At 36.3% G+C, this 14,438-nt stretch overlaps 1 protein-coding gene and 1 pseudogene across 1 annotated transcript; both read right to left on the bottom strand.

Moving 5' to 3' along the window:
- Nucleotides 1–1,530: 1,530 nt before the first annotated feature.
- Nucleotides 1,531–4,803, bottom strand: LOC103960860 (GTPase ERA-like, chloroplastic). The gene is made up of 9 exons (XM_009373354.3): nt 4,343–4,803; nt 4,090–4,235; nt 3,567–3,707; nt 3,377–3,493; nt 3,154–3,279; nt 2,611–2,709; nt 2,405–2,506; nt 2,060–2,140; nt 1,531–1,862 (listed from the first exon to the last, which is right to left on the bottom strand). The coding sequence occupies exons 1-9, from the start codon at nt 4,734–4,736 to the stop codon at nt 1,776–1,778; spliced, it is 1,293 nt and encodes a 430-aa protein (XP_009371629.2). The 5' UTR covers nt 4,737–4,803; the 3' UTR covers nt 1,531–1,775.
- Nucleotides 4,804–6,137: 1,334 nt separating this feature from the next.
- LOC103960859 lies at nt 6,138–10,142 on the bottom strand (annotated as a pseudogene).
- Nucleotides 10,143–14,438: the final 4,296 nt, after the last annotated feature.

Genomic DNA, 14,438 nt, shown 5'->3' on the forward strand with positions numbered 1-14,438 from the left:
GTTTAGGAAGATTGGCAGCAAACCATCCACCCAACCCTACCCACCTAGCGGTCGTCCATCTTACAACCTTTTTATGTGTATTTTGAGCAAACGAATGACGTAACACAAAAGACTCTAATCAAGAATCTCTCAAAACTAGAGCCTAAAATGAACACATTTCATTTTCCTCATACAATTGTATCCTCATGGTAAATTTTCTTTAGGAAAACTAATGAAAATAGCTTGAAAATTTTGAGTTTTAACGATAAGAACAAAATAAAGGTAAAGTGAATAGTACCATGATTGACTTTTTAATGTAAAAATATGATTTTTCGTTAAAGTAAACAGTACCAGAAGTTTTTCGTTAAAGTTCCTATTTTCTTCACCCAAACTTACTCTAAGAGGAGGCCTTGTCCTCTTTGCTGAGCTTTAATGCAACATTTGTAGGCAGACGCCAAATAAATTTTAGTCCCGTAGTCAAACACTCAGCTACCTGTTCCTGTTCCAACAATGCAGAAAATATTATGGTTCCAAATTTATTTGCTAGATTTATGTCCATGGAAACTTCAATGGCAAACATGTGGAGTTCATTGAAAGACTAAGTTTGAAAACGTTTTCAAAGTAATATTAAAGGCAAGGCTTAATTGTAACTATGACTCATGGACAATACCACGAGTTGCATTTTCGTTCCTGTATTCAAGTATAAGATTTAGTAATCCTCAAACTAGTATGATCTCAAAAATACCAGTAACACTAGTCTGGTTACAAGTTACAATACAAGAAACAAGTACAGTATTGCTGAAAAGTTCCATTCTTTTTCTCTACTACATTTGGAGATCCATTCGTTGTTTGTATACAACTTACTAAACAGACAACAAAAGACACCAATTCTTAAGTTATATATGACTTACTATCTATTCAATGTCTTCTCATTTTCGTTGTTTATGAAAATTTGAAACCAACACCCATTCGAGCATTTTTTTTATTTTAATTTGTTTTAAGGTTTTAACTTTTTATGTTTCCTTATCTACCCACCACGGCCACCACACGCATTATCATTTCTAGGTAAGTTTTTCGCACAACATTTATATCTGTTTTGACTCTTTGGCTTCTTTTATTTTTGTCAAAATTTGACTCTTTGGCTTTGGCCTACATTAAATTGGCGCCATCTGCGGGTCTTGACATGATGGTGACACGTGGCAAGTCAAAGTCATGTCTGACCATCACTTAAAGTGACGATGCCTCCCACCATTCAACTGCCTCAACCATCCCACGTTATGGGAAACTTACCTACACTTCTGGGATGCCATTGCAACGCAAATGGCATCGTGGGAGTGTAGGGTTTAACACTTGTCCCTTTATATTATTAAATCGGAATGCCACAATGGCACACTAACTGCATACGGAATATATGCCACGTTCGTTCTGGGCCATTGTGCATATGTTTGAACAGTGACATGCATCTCTACAAAGCCTGGGATACAAGATTAGAGGGCTTACTGAGCCCACATGTGTGTGTGTGAGAGAGAGAGAGAGAGAGACTGAAGGGGGTTCTACAAGTAACAAAATCTTTGGCTTTGGGAAAATGCCATTGCTTTACAGCCTTACAGGAACGCTTGAGACTATCTTCCCAATGAGATTACAATATACCCTACTCCATATAACAAAAAGAAACGGGAGGCATCTACGTTAATCAACGACATCAAAATCATCTCAGAGATAACATACGATTTTGTGGCAAAATGATACGGCCATCGTCACTTGTGTACTCCAATGGATACGGATTGGCCCTGACATCATAATGTTTGAATTTGACCCCCATAGCCATAATTCTTCAAAAGCACTTCGTCTTGCCGCCAATTCTCTTTAACCTTCACTACAACCTGTTTAAAGCATGAATAATAGTCCTGTAAGGTGGATATTTCCTATATAAGACATGACGAACAAAGTAAAAGTGAGGAGATAATGCAGCAGCTGAACTGCCCACAGTGACAGTGCATTAAGTGCAGGACAATGGCCAATTAAAGGATAAAGTTAACATAGTTTGTGCACAAAGATTGTTCATGGTATAACTTGGCACCTCTAGGAAGACTTTCTTCTGCAAGAAATTTTCTATGTCGAGCCGCGCAGCTGTTGCAAGTAGTTTCAGAGCTCTCCCTTCCTACGAAATTATTCAGGACACAAAATCAGCGGACAAGCTATCTCTTCCTACAGTGATGGCACATGAAAGCTCTGTGGCTTTGTGTGATACATGCCTTTACACCCCATATTAAATCTTTGATCAAGAAAATAAAGATAAATTAATTTGAATATAATTTGCACGTCCTTTTGCAAGCATTTGCACTTGAAAATTTCATCTTCCAGCTTATTATTTCATAATAGCTAAAAAAAAGTAGACACAGTATTGCAACTGAAGATTACTTACTTTTCCAATAACAATGATCTTCTGTGAGTTTTTTTCAACGACAATTTCCACTTGTATAAAGTCTTTTGCCGTTGGCCTAGTTTTGTAGCTCACGACATTCACCTGGAGAAAAGAAACTATAAATATTATCATTTTATTCTGTTTCTTTCTAGGGATTGGATACCATTCCTCACAAGCCAAACCTTTTGAGCTTCTATACTACATACCTGACATGAATAAGGAATCTCTTTGCGGTACTGCATAAAGATCTTTTCTCGAACAATTTCGGATACAAAGAATCTTTCTGGGTGCTCACTGACAATGTCCTAAGGACTCATAGAGAATAAAGATAAGTATTTCCATACATGAAAATAGCACTTGTGGATATTCTTGACATCTAAATATCCACTTTGAATAAGCATACAGAAGATGGATTTTTACTCCTGCTTAAAAGGAACTAACTTTCAAAAGTTCTACACTGATATAGTTTTCTTCTTTGGGATGGAAAGCATTGTGAAACTAATGCCAGAAAACCTACAACTGAAGCTATTTTCTTTTATTAATTCTATGTTCCCTTAGAATGCGAGGTCTGATTGCATGGATAGTCTTATGACATTCATAACCATTGTGCAATTTCGACACGACTCCTGATGGTTGGGATAAGGCAAGAATAGAACATTCGCAGCCATAAAATAGGAACACCATTAAGAAATTCTGTTTCAAAAGAAAGGAAAGGCAACCATGAGTCTATAACATGAAATTCCACGTACCTTCGGATAATATGCTGGCCCAAAAGGAAGTTTTGATAAAATCCATTGCTTGACGTCTTCCACTCCCTGTCCAAGTTTGGCACTCACGGGTATGACCTCATCAACGTTTGTAAATTTCTCATACCACTGTAAAAGATGTAATTCTTATTTTAGGCTCAACAGGTAGCTTAAACAACAAGATCCAGAATTACGTGTGTAGTTATACATGTAAACAAATACTGACCTCTAGTTTCTTTGCAATTTCACCAGGTTTAATCAAATCCTTCTTATTCATAACCAACAAAATGGGTGGCAAGCTTTCAGTCTGGTTACCCACTCCTTCTTCCAGCACTTCATCAATCTAGAAACGAGAAAACGATCTAAGGACATGATGGTAAAGTTTCATAGGTAATCCTACAAATGAAGAAGCATACTTTTTCAGGCACTTTACATGCATCAACAAGAACAACAACACAATCCGCATTAACCGCAGCACTGCGAACATTCTTCATCATCATAGAATCCAACTTGTGCATTCTCTTCTCCATAACACCCGGTGTGTCATAAAGTATCATCTGCAAACATATCAATGTCAAAGCCATATGCTTTACCAAAACTTCCGAAACCATCAATAGAGTATTATTTCTGTCCGAACCAAGATACTAGTTGGCTCTTATTTATAAGGGACTACAAAATTAAACCTTGAACCTAAAAATATGAATCCTGAAGCAAAAATCGCTACTCGGGGAACCATCAAATGGGTACACCTCAAACCCTCAGAAACTTAACCGCATTTACCATTTCCCTTATGTTTCCTTATATGCTAAGTAACCAAACTACACCGTTATTATAGTTTATAACAACATATGAACCACAACATTTCTCATGGCTTTCAATGAGACTTCAATACAAATGCATATAAACAACTGAAACAAAACCAACAATAATATCAGCTACCTGATAGTCTGTGCCAGAACATATACCGAGAATTCGATGCCGGGTAGTCTGAGGTTTATCAGTAACAATGGACAACTTCTGACCAACCATTTGATTCGAGAGCGTACTCTTTCCCACATTCGGCTTCCCCAGCACAGCCACGTACCCTGCATTTTTCACTCAATCAAATCCACAATGCCAACTCTTAAATAAAACCCAAAATTCCTCTGCTAAAATTAAACAAAACCCAGAAGATATTTTATCATTTTCTTACCGCTTCGATGATTCGGGTCAGCGGCATCTTCGAGCTCCTCCATCTCGTACTCATCCAGCAAAGCCATGTTTCTGTCTGGCTTCTCACTCAGAGACAGTAACGACGACTCGTCCCCCGAGTAATCGTAATCTTCTTCTTCCCCCTCCTCCTTTGCATCTTCTTCTTCTTCCTGGGCTTGTTCTTGTTCGGTGATCCCGAGCCGTTGATTTGTGGCTGCATACACAAGTTTTGGGGTCCAATTTCTTCGATATATTGGCTGGAATTGTGGGTTTATAGAGAAATGGGGGAAGAGAGAGGTTTGGTGGTTTTGGGTTGCGAGGAATTTAGAGTGGCGGTAGTGGGTGAGGGGGTTTTCTCTGGGAAGAGTTGCGGACATATGCAGAACTAGCTCCATTGTCGGAGCTCCAGAGTTTCTGTTGACTCTCCTCCCACTCTGTTATATCTTACCAGTGGATAAACCTCTAAAACGGCGCCGTTTTTTTATTTTTCCCATTTTCTCTACCTTTTTCTCTGGGACCTGTATTCACGTTAAATTGTATTCAAATTACCTTTCATTCTTAGATAAATTTAAATTTCAATATCTATATATAATTTATAGATATAAATTTTAAAATTTAAACTCATTTAACATAATAATTTACAAATAAGATGTTAAACATAACCACCACTTGAGAATGGTGAGCAAAATTACTCATTTTTGTTTCTTTTTTCCCTTTTAACAAAATAATAAGGGAAATTTTATTTAAACTATGTAATCCATTTTTACACTTAACTTACTCTTTGCACCCATTTGATTTTTAACTAAACTATTAATATATCTTTAAACCCTAATTTACTACCTAATATATCCCTATAAATCCAATTCAATATGTGGATTTATTTTTACACCCATTTGATTTTTAACTCTATTTTTTGCTTGTATATAATACTATCAAGAGACGTTGCTTTACTTTTTAACTCATCTTGATGCCATGATTTTAGGGTGAAACCAGACTACACAGATAGAGAAGAAAAAAATAATAATATAAAAACAGAAGAAGCAAATGGAATCCAAGGTCCTAGCAATATTTGCAAGTCTTTTTGGTTTTTTGGGGTGCAGTTGAACAGTGGGAGACCGACTGCAGCAATTTGCTATTGCAGAAATATAAACAAACTATGCGGGATTGATTGAAAAAAAAAAAAATTAAAACCAAAATACTCATCTTCTAAACTCTAAAAATTTGAAATCAAACGAACAAAAAGTTCATAAATTGAGTCATACCTTAGTTGGAGGATTCAAAACTTCAAAATCATCATCCATCAATAAAAAAAAACTTATTTTTCTCTATGAGAGCTAGTAGGATTTTAGCCAGAATGAACGTAGGATAAATAAAGAATAATCGTAAGGTTTAATTATATTATTTGGGTTTATTGATAAATTTGAGTTTTATTATTAATTTCATTTTGTACTTAATAGTAATTATGCAATAAGGTAAAATAGACAATTAACATTTAAAATTTCAAATTGGATGTAAAAAGAGGTTACATGGATTTAAATAAAATTTCTCAAATAATAATCTCTCTTTACACGTACAAAATCAAATATTTTGCTTCACGAACTAGAAACATGCAAACAACCTACAACTTTCCTTATGGGTGAACGAAAAGCCGAATAGATCTGGTCGTTAGGATTTAAGCCAAAGCATGATTCCCTTGATAAGGGTGACCGGTGAGTGAAAGGGAAAAAAGTAGCTGCGGAATCAACTGCGAAAACCCAATTCAGTTCAAACTGAAATTGCAAAAACATGGAATCGAATACGGCCAAATCAAACTGTAGGTCAAATAGCCTTCGACCAAAAGTTCCAGGGGCTGTGCACTGGTGCAGCAGCAGCACCGTGAACAAGCACTATTTCTAAAACCGAATACTTAACGGGCAAACAAATTGTGTATAATCGCTTCGAGACAACCCGAAGCTTCAAACTTTATGACTTCCTAATTGTGATCTATAAACCTTCCAATATGCCAGTAACGGCCAAAACTTGAATTATTTTCTGTAGAACCGTACATCCTCAGATCAAAGGAAAATCTAACTTGTATAAAGTGCGAGAGAATGTTTGTTGATCCACAAAGGGTGTGGCATATTAAAAGACCTTTTATTTTCTCCTCCTGTGTTACGGCATTGGGTCACGGTTGCTTCGTAAAGTGATTATCATTTGCCTGCATCACTCCTTTCAGGAACCTCAGCATCAAAGCCTGGCGATCCCCTGCTGGACGGGATATATGAGTACGCCAAGGCTGCAGTGCCAAGAGTCAGGGCAGTAGCGATCGAGCCCCATACCCATCTTTGTCTTCTTTCCCTTCTCTCCCTGTCACGCCGTGCCATCTCTACATGATAAAAAATTTAAAAAAAAAAAAAACCAGAGACACGTAGGTGAGCTAATTACGCGAGGTAGATCCAAGGGCTGCATTATGCGCATTAGGAAGGTGCACATATGCATTTTAGTCAATATTTGGGCACAGAGAGAACAGTTAAAATTTACTTCCATATAGAATATTTCCAGTTACATTCCCGTCAAGGACTGGTTCCCATATTATTTTTAAATGCATCCCACAAACTAATAAAACAATATGTTCCACCTAATAGAGGGTTCTGGGTTAAACACGGGGAAGAGGACAAAGTTCGACTGAGGTAGGCATCGGAAATGATTTGATTTAATAAACAATAGACTAACTAACTAAAGCCTTAGAAATCAAGAAATAAACAAGTGGCATAAGGTATAGAAATCTCACCGAGAACATCCTGATTCCTCTGAACCATTTCCTGATTCATAGCCTCATAGTTACGAAGTTTGTCCATCAACCGAGCAATCTCAAAGTTCTTTGACTCGACCTGAGCTTCCATCTCCATCTCCATCTCAGCCCTTATCAATCCCCTCCCAATAGTATTTGATACAAACCTAGCGAGATAAACTTGTTGGCACAGATCTTCTGCAGGTTCAGAACCTAGTTGCTCGTGACCACTAGCAACAGTGGGATCTTCAGGGAGTGTGAATCCTACAAGAGATAACTGTTCCCTAATCCTCTGCCACTGCCTTCGCATGTTATTCAAGGATTCTTCTACTTGCTTCCGCTTCTCTATCTCCATTATGAGGCTCAATCTCATTTCACGCAATTCAACTTCAAGGTCAGAAACAGAAAGCTGCTGCCCTTGTCCGCTCTCAGATGAAAGTTCTACACAAAGTAACCATAAAAGTAAGTTGTCCATTAATGCCAAAACTTTATTATTGTAGTGCATAGTAGAATAAGGTGGATTACAGAACATTAAAAGATTAAGCATACAAAACTTGGAAACCCTTTTGTAATTTAAAACTGAACTTCTAAACAGGAGAAACGAAGTGTTCTTTTAATGCATAACCTAAACAAAAAGCCCTCAAACACACACACAAGACATGCATAGAATGTCATAATTTAATCTCTCCTCCTATGCAATTTCAAAATTCACATAGTCGGGCATCTCTAGAGAACCAGCATGTGAATGCCCTTAATCATAATTAGCAATTTAGTAGTAATCTCATGAATAATGAACCATTTATATGTCATATAGACAGAGATGTCAATTTTCAGCAACAGTATGACACAACACAAACCCTTTATGAAAATAAACTGGAAAGGATTAACTTTCAAGAAAACACAAAACAGTAACACAACTTGAACCCAATACGAAATAACAAGCTAGGATTAATTATTATGTATGGTAGGACGAGTTAGAGTAAACTATCAATTGATATGAATCCAAATATAATACAAATTATTAACAAGAATATCAAACGCACTAGATTAGTTCTCGCTAGTACTTGGATCAGGTGGTTTTTACCTTATGAAGATATAAGAAATGAGTTTTGTTCGAAATGAAAATTCTGTTCTTGAGTTTCTAATTCGTGAGATATGCATGTCAACCAAAACACGACAGAGTTAACGAATGGGTCAAGGTATCTAATGTGATTAATTAAAAAGGTAGAGTAAAAGATGACATGCTCAACACCAATCTAGATTTACATAAGAGATGAAAATATATGAGTATGACCCGCCAAATTGCACATCCCTACACATATAGAGTGGGGAAAAGAAATATACATCATATTCTATGTAAAGATACCAAACTATGGCAAAATCAGCATATTCCAATCTTCAATCATGATGCTCAATTAATTCACAGATAAATGGACAAAGCACATTCATGAAAAATTAATAATCAAATGAAAGGAAATAAAATTAACCAAAAAAGCAAAGCTACATACCATCCCAAGCATCATAAAATTCCCCCGTGGGCGTACTGGTCTGTGCAGAACGCTCTGCCCCAAAATTTCCCTCTCCATCAGTGTTGTAACTTGAGACACTCATGGAGTCTTTCGGATCAACGAAATCTTCAAGTTCACTATCTCTCCCTGGACGCATGGCAACTTGCTTCAACAAATCATCTTCCCTAGCAGAACCATTACTCAGTTCCACATTACTGCTTCTCTTGTTGGACACATAGAAGTTATCTTCATGCTCGCTACTACTACCTAGTTCCACATTACTGCCTCTAAGTTGCCCATTACTGCTCACGAAATGATGGACACCGTTCGAATGATGCACTTCAACAGGCTTCTGAAAAGTAAAAGTATTCAAATCATCAATAGGCGAATTTGCCACCTTTGCCTCTGCATTGCTGCCATTCCCATTGAGCTTTGCCGCTTGGCCTCCGCACAGTTGACATCCCCATTGAGCTTCTCTCCACCTCCAGCTTTTTGGTGCAAGGACACATCCTGCTCCGAGTAACTCTTCAAAAGCCTTGGACCACGGCGCTTGTGGTTGATGATGTAAGGCGAGGGAGGAAATGAAGTGGGCGAATCCGGGAGCGGTGTGGCCTCCGGAGTAGCATAGAGGGCCGGCCTAATCTGAGGTCGATGAGGCCTCTTCTCCACAACGGAGGTGCTGTTCCTCCTCTCCAGCTTGGAGTCAGGAACCGGCATTGAACTCGAAAGAGGCTTCGAATTGGAATTTGGAAGAGATGACATGTCAGCAGATTTGGAAGAAGCTCCAGGTTCTAACAACCTATCTAAAGCTATGACAGTGAAAGTCGGCATGGCTCTGCATCATCAATTCATCATCATAAAAAATCCAAATCAACAAAAAATAAATACAATCCTAGCTGTGCAGTTATAATCCAAAAATTAAACACTTATAATCCGATTCATTTTCTTCAAGTAAAAACCTAAGCCGCACAAATTCCAATTTCAAGAACAATAAACAGACTAATCATAAATAAATAAATAAGTAAGCAAATAAATCGAATCTGGAAGAATCCTAACGCTATGTTTGGTTGCCGAGAAAAAAAAATCAGAAAATCCTCCAGGTTTCGGGGAGACGCCGATTCTCAGCAGCCAAACACAAACAAAAATACACATAAAAAACATGAAATGAAAACTAGATGCAGAAACAGAAAAGTAAGATCGGAGATAGAGTAAGATGCATACCAGGGAGGAGAAAGAGAGAGATAGAGAGAGAAGGGGGTTCAGGTGAGAGGAAGAAAGGGAAGGACGATGGGGAAGAAAGAGGAGAGGGTGCAATTGCAGAGCTGAAACATTATCGAGATTTTTAGGTTTTATGGGGTTTCATCACCACCTTCTTCTTCCTTTCACCAAATGAGAGAGAATATTTGAACCTCCGAGTTGGTTGGATGGGTCTTGTAATCTATCGCAACGACCGCCTCTTTTTCTGAGAGCTTCTCTCGCTCGCTATTTGAAGCCTCCTTCTCACACGGTCCCCGCAAATATTTCAAACTTCCCTTTTTCTATTCCTAGAAGTGTACACCAAGCTTTTGCAAATATTTCAAATTTACACAATGCTACTTTAACTTTTTCTATTTTGCAATTACCATTTCTTCAAAGAGATAGTATAAGGTTTGTTGGTCAGACCGCCACTTAGTACTACAGTCTAGTGGTACTTCTTTTTGTTTGTAAGTGAGAGGTCTAGGTTCGATTCTCACCAAAGGCAATTGAACCACATTATTGCTAACCTATTGTGAGACTAAACTCACCTCTTCCCCCTTAATGTAGATAATATCGATTGTTCAAAAAAGTTTGTTGGTCAGACCTTAAGTTACACAAGAATCCCCTATCCCACCTCATGCATGTAGGGTGTACTTGGCAAACAAGTTGTGTTTGTGTCATACTCATTATCTTAACAGATCGTGTTATGTTAAATCTACTATCTTAACGGGTTCTTGATAGGCGATCCAATATGGACCCAACTCGTTAATGGATCATCTCAGTTTAATGGGTCATGCAAGAAACTATCATGCCTAATGTCTAGACTTGGCAAACGGGTCTTCGTGTCGTCTACGTGTCATACCCATTATCTTAACGAGTGGCCAGATAAAGACCCGCCTCATTAACTAGTTAACAAAGAACCTATTATTTTCGTGTCATTTAGTGTTAGGCTAACTAGTCGTGGTATATATTGCCAGAGCTAATGTGGTGACCCGATCAAAAATAATTTGTGGACATGCATACGACTAGTTGGACACAAGAACCTCTTGTTTTTAAGGTTATTGTCATCATTTCACTCGACTACAAAATAGGTTTAATAGTTAAAAATTTATGAAAAAACAAAATTTAAAAAAAAAAAAAAACTAAAGTGAAATTGTTGAGTTTTTTTCTTTGAGAAAAAAAAACCACGTAAACACCTGTTTTAACTGCAATAAAATGGGCATGTATTGAGTTAATTAACTTCAACTTTCAAGTACTCAAGTTGTGAAAATGACATGTATCCTAAGATGGGATAGGTTTTCTTGAGAATAAGAGCAACGTCAAAGATTAAGACTCCGGCTAGGAGAGAGTGGATAAGAGAGCAACAAAATGAGGTTCAAAAAAAAAAAAGAATTGCATGCCATTTAAACTTTGAGGGTGACTATCACCTCCATTTGCATCAGAGGAGTATCCTGGAGAGATTTGATTATGATGTATTTGTTTTAATGTAGTTTGTTGCCTTTCTTAATGTTGTAGTTTGTTTGTGTTTATGCTTATCCAAAAATATTGTACTTTGTGTTATTGATAAAGAAAAAAATGTTGTGCTTTGTATTCAATTTTCTAGGTTAAAAAAATTCATAAAAAGTGATGAAATTTAAGATAACACACACATAAGTGATGAAATCTAATTTTGTCAAAATTTGAATTTTTTAGTATTGAAAAGTTTATAAAAAGATTTAAGATAACACGTCCAAAAATCAACTCAAGAAATGTTAAGATAAAAATAAAATTTATTGCGTTATCAAATTACTACAGAAATAAATATATAGCCCCATATAGAGCCCAAAAAATATATAGCCCCTCATCGGGAGAGATTATTTTTAATAAACAATATTATCTACACTAAAGAGGAGAGGGTGTTTTTAGCCTCACAATGGGCTAGCACGGAGAGATTCTTTTTTAAAGTCCCAAAGATTCATAGGACCTCTAAATTGGCCTATATCAACCACTTTTCTAGTCTCATATAGAGCCGTCATTGGGGATGCTCTAAGATATTATGAGAAGTATAAGTGACAAATAGTGGCAAAACATGATATTTGGGTGTTATTGTAAAAACATTTCATTTATATCGCAATTTCTCAAAACTGGGAAAGTTCAGGTCCATTTGTGCAATTTTTCATTTGTTTTGGTCATGTATTAATTAAATTAAATCAAAATTGAGTGCTGCGTTGGCAGTAGCCCGTAGGGTTTTCTTAATGTTAAGACATAAAAGTCCAAAGCGTTATTTTAATTTGTGGGCAAGCAGACCGCCGATATACGATTTAGGTCAAGGGTAGAATGGATTTTCAAGCTTCCCAATAAGCGCTCATGTTTTAGTTGTGTTAATCTCGGTACGGTGACGTTTCTTCTGCTGTTATATTTTGATAGGGCGTGTTTGGTGGCGGGTGGAACGTTGGCGGGGTCAGGGTCAAAACATTTGGCTTGAGGAAGAGTTAGAGCATCTTAATGGTGGTTTTATCCTCCATAAAGCTACTACATTTTAAGTCTTAGAACATCTCCAAATAAGATATCAAAATTTTCACGTAGGCATACAACAATGAAAAATGGCAGCAAGCTCTCTCCAACCGAGCCTTCAATTTCTTAGGTGGCGCTAAGTCATTTGAAGGCAAAGCCTTTTACTGTCAAATTTGACAGCAGTTGTCAAATTTATTAAATGATATTTTGATAGATTAATATAATATATAATAAATGTTGTTATGTTTTTTAAATATTTGATTGGTTCCCTTAATCATTGGACTCCACGAAAAGATAAAAAGTTTATTAAATAACATTATTATTTAACATATCGGGTGGAGGAAAATATTATACAAAATGTCAAATTGCCACATAAGCTATCAACTATCATTTTGATGTAGCGAGAAATTTCATCCCCTGTGGGGCTAGATTCACCACTAAGGCTATCAACTTCATTTTTTGGGTAGCATAAAAATGGGCTATATCTCGCCCCAAAAAACAGTCGGTCCCACAGAAAAAGTAGTAACCTACGTGAGCAAAATTATATCACTATCTCTCTACTTGTGAATACACTTATACTGTCCTTTTATTCCTTCTTTTTTTTTATTTCTTTTCTCTTACATTTTTTTTTTTTTTTGCAATTTGGCAAATTAATGATTGTTTTAAATTTCATAAGAATTAAAACTTTCAAAATGATTTAATGTTCATGGGCATTGATGGGTGAAATTTTCAAATAAATTTGTTTCAAAATTGTCTAATACTAATTTACCAATTGGTGCTAGGTAAATTGTTATGCTATACATGAAAATCAAATTATTTCAGAGGGCGAAGGGGGAGTTTGTATCTTTTAATAGATGAGATTGAGATAAGAGAATATAATCCAATGAATGATTCATAAGTAATAAAATCTAACTTTATCACAATTTGAACATTTTTAGGTTGAAAGATTCATAAAACAAAAAAAACAAAAACAAAAAGATAACACGTCCAAAAATCAACTTAAGTAAAGTTAACACAAAAAAAAAATCATTGCATAATCAAATTACTACATAAATAAATAAATATAGCCCTATATAGAGCTCGAAAGAAATTGCCCCTCATTGAGAGAGATTCTTTTATAAAGCCCTAAAGATTCCTTTGACCTCTAAAATGGACCATATCTACCACTTTTCCAATCTCATATAAAGGCCCTCACTAGGAATACTCTTTGAATGAATAAGCTGGTTGTTAAGTGGGAATTGGGAATCATTCAGGGATTTTGTTTTTCCTCAACTGCTTTTAGACGTTTGAATTTCCCTATTATTTATGAATTTTTTTACATTACACAGCGTATGGAGCGCACCGATATTTGAAACACGATTGCAACGGTCAAGATCCAGACGTGCAAATCCAGCTACTCAACTTTAATTATAGTTTGAGGCAAACTACCGATCTTATAAATTTCAGCATGGGACTCTAATCAAAAACTCATCAAACCCGGCTTTGTTCTGAAGCATCGTAAACTAAGGCGATCCACTCGACCCTTTTGGTGTGATTGTGGGCGTACCATAACGTCACTTGGAATAGCTAGAGTAGAAATTTGTGATTAAAAAGGCCAAAAAAAAAAAAAAGAAGTTGGATGTGACGGATAAAATATTATTGTGTCATTTGAGCGATTTAGAAACAAACAAAAGAACCTTCGCTAGTTTTAGATCCCTCGAAATAAATGACAATAATATATAATCGGATAAAGTAAAGTGCACCGAAGTAAACCTAAATCCATTCCAAAAGCAAAAGGAAAACATTAATTTAAGATAAAATTAATCCGAACAAGAATGTAAAATTATTCTACCAATTGAAAGTAGAATTACTAGTTTTTTAGTGACGACATCCTACCTCCAATAAGGTTACTAGTATTTGTTTGGACAAATGGGACAGCGCGATAAGATTTATACAAAGATATGTTTTACAAATAACACATAGTTTTCTAATGTAGTGAGTCAAATTTGAAACTACCTCCGATTAAAGTGGAAACAACTACCACCCTAAATTAAACAGTCCTTAGTGGTTTGCGGATGCAAATTGAATATTTGATATTTTCTTCGGGTTAG

The sequence above is a fragment of a genome, unplaced genomic scaffold (assembly GCF_019419815.1).
Source record: "Pyrus x bretschneideri cultivar Hongxiangsu unplaced genomic scaffold, Pyrus_bretschneideri_v1 Contig1, whole genome shotgun sequence".
In the NCBI taxonomy this organism is placed as follows: domain Eukaryota; kingdom Viridiplantae; phylum Streptophyta; class Magnoliopsida; order Rosales; family Rosaceae; genus Pyrus; species Pyrus x bretschneideri.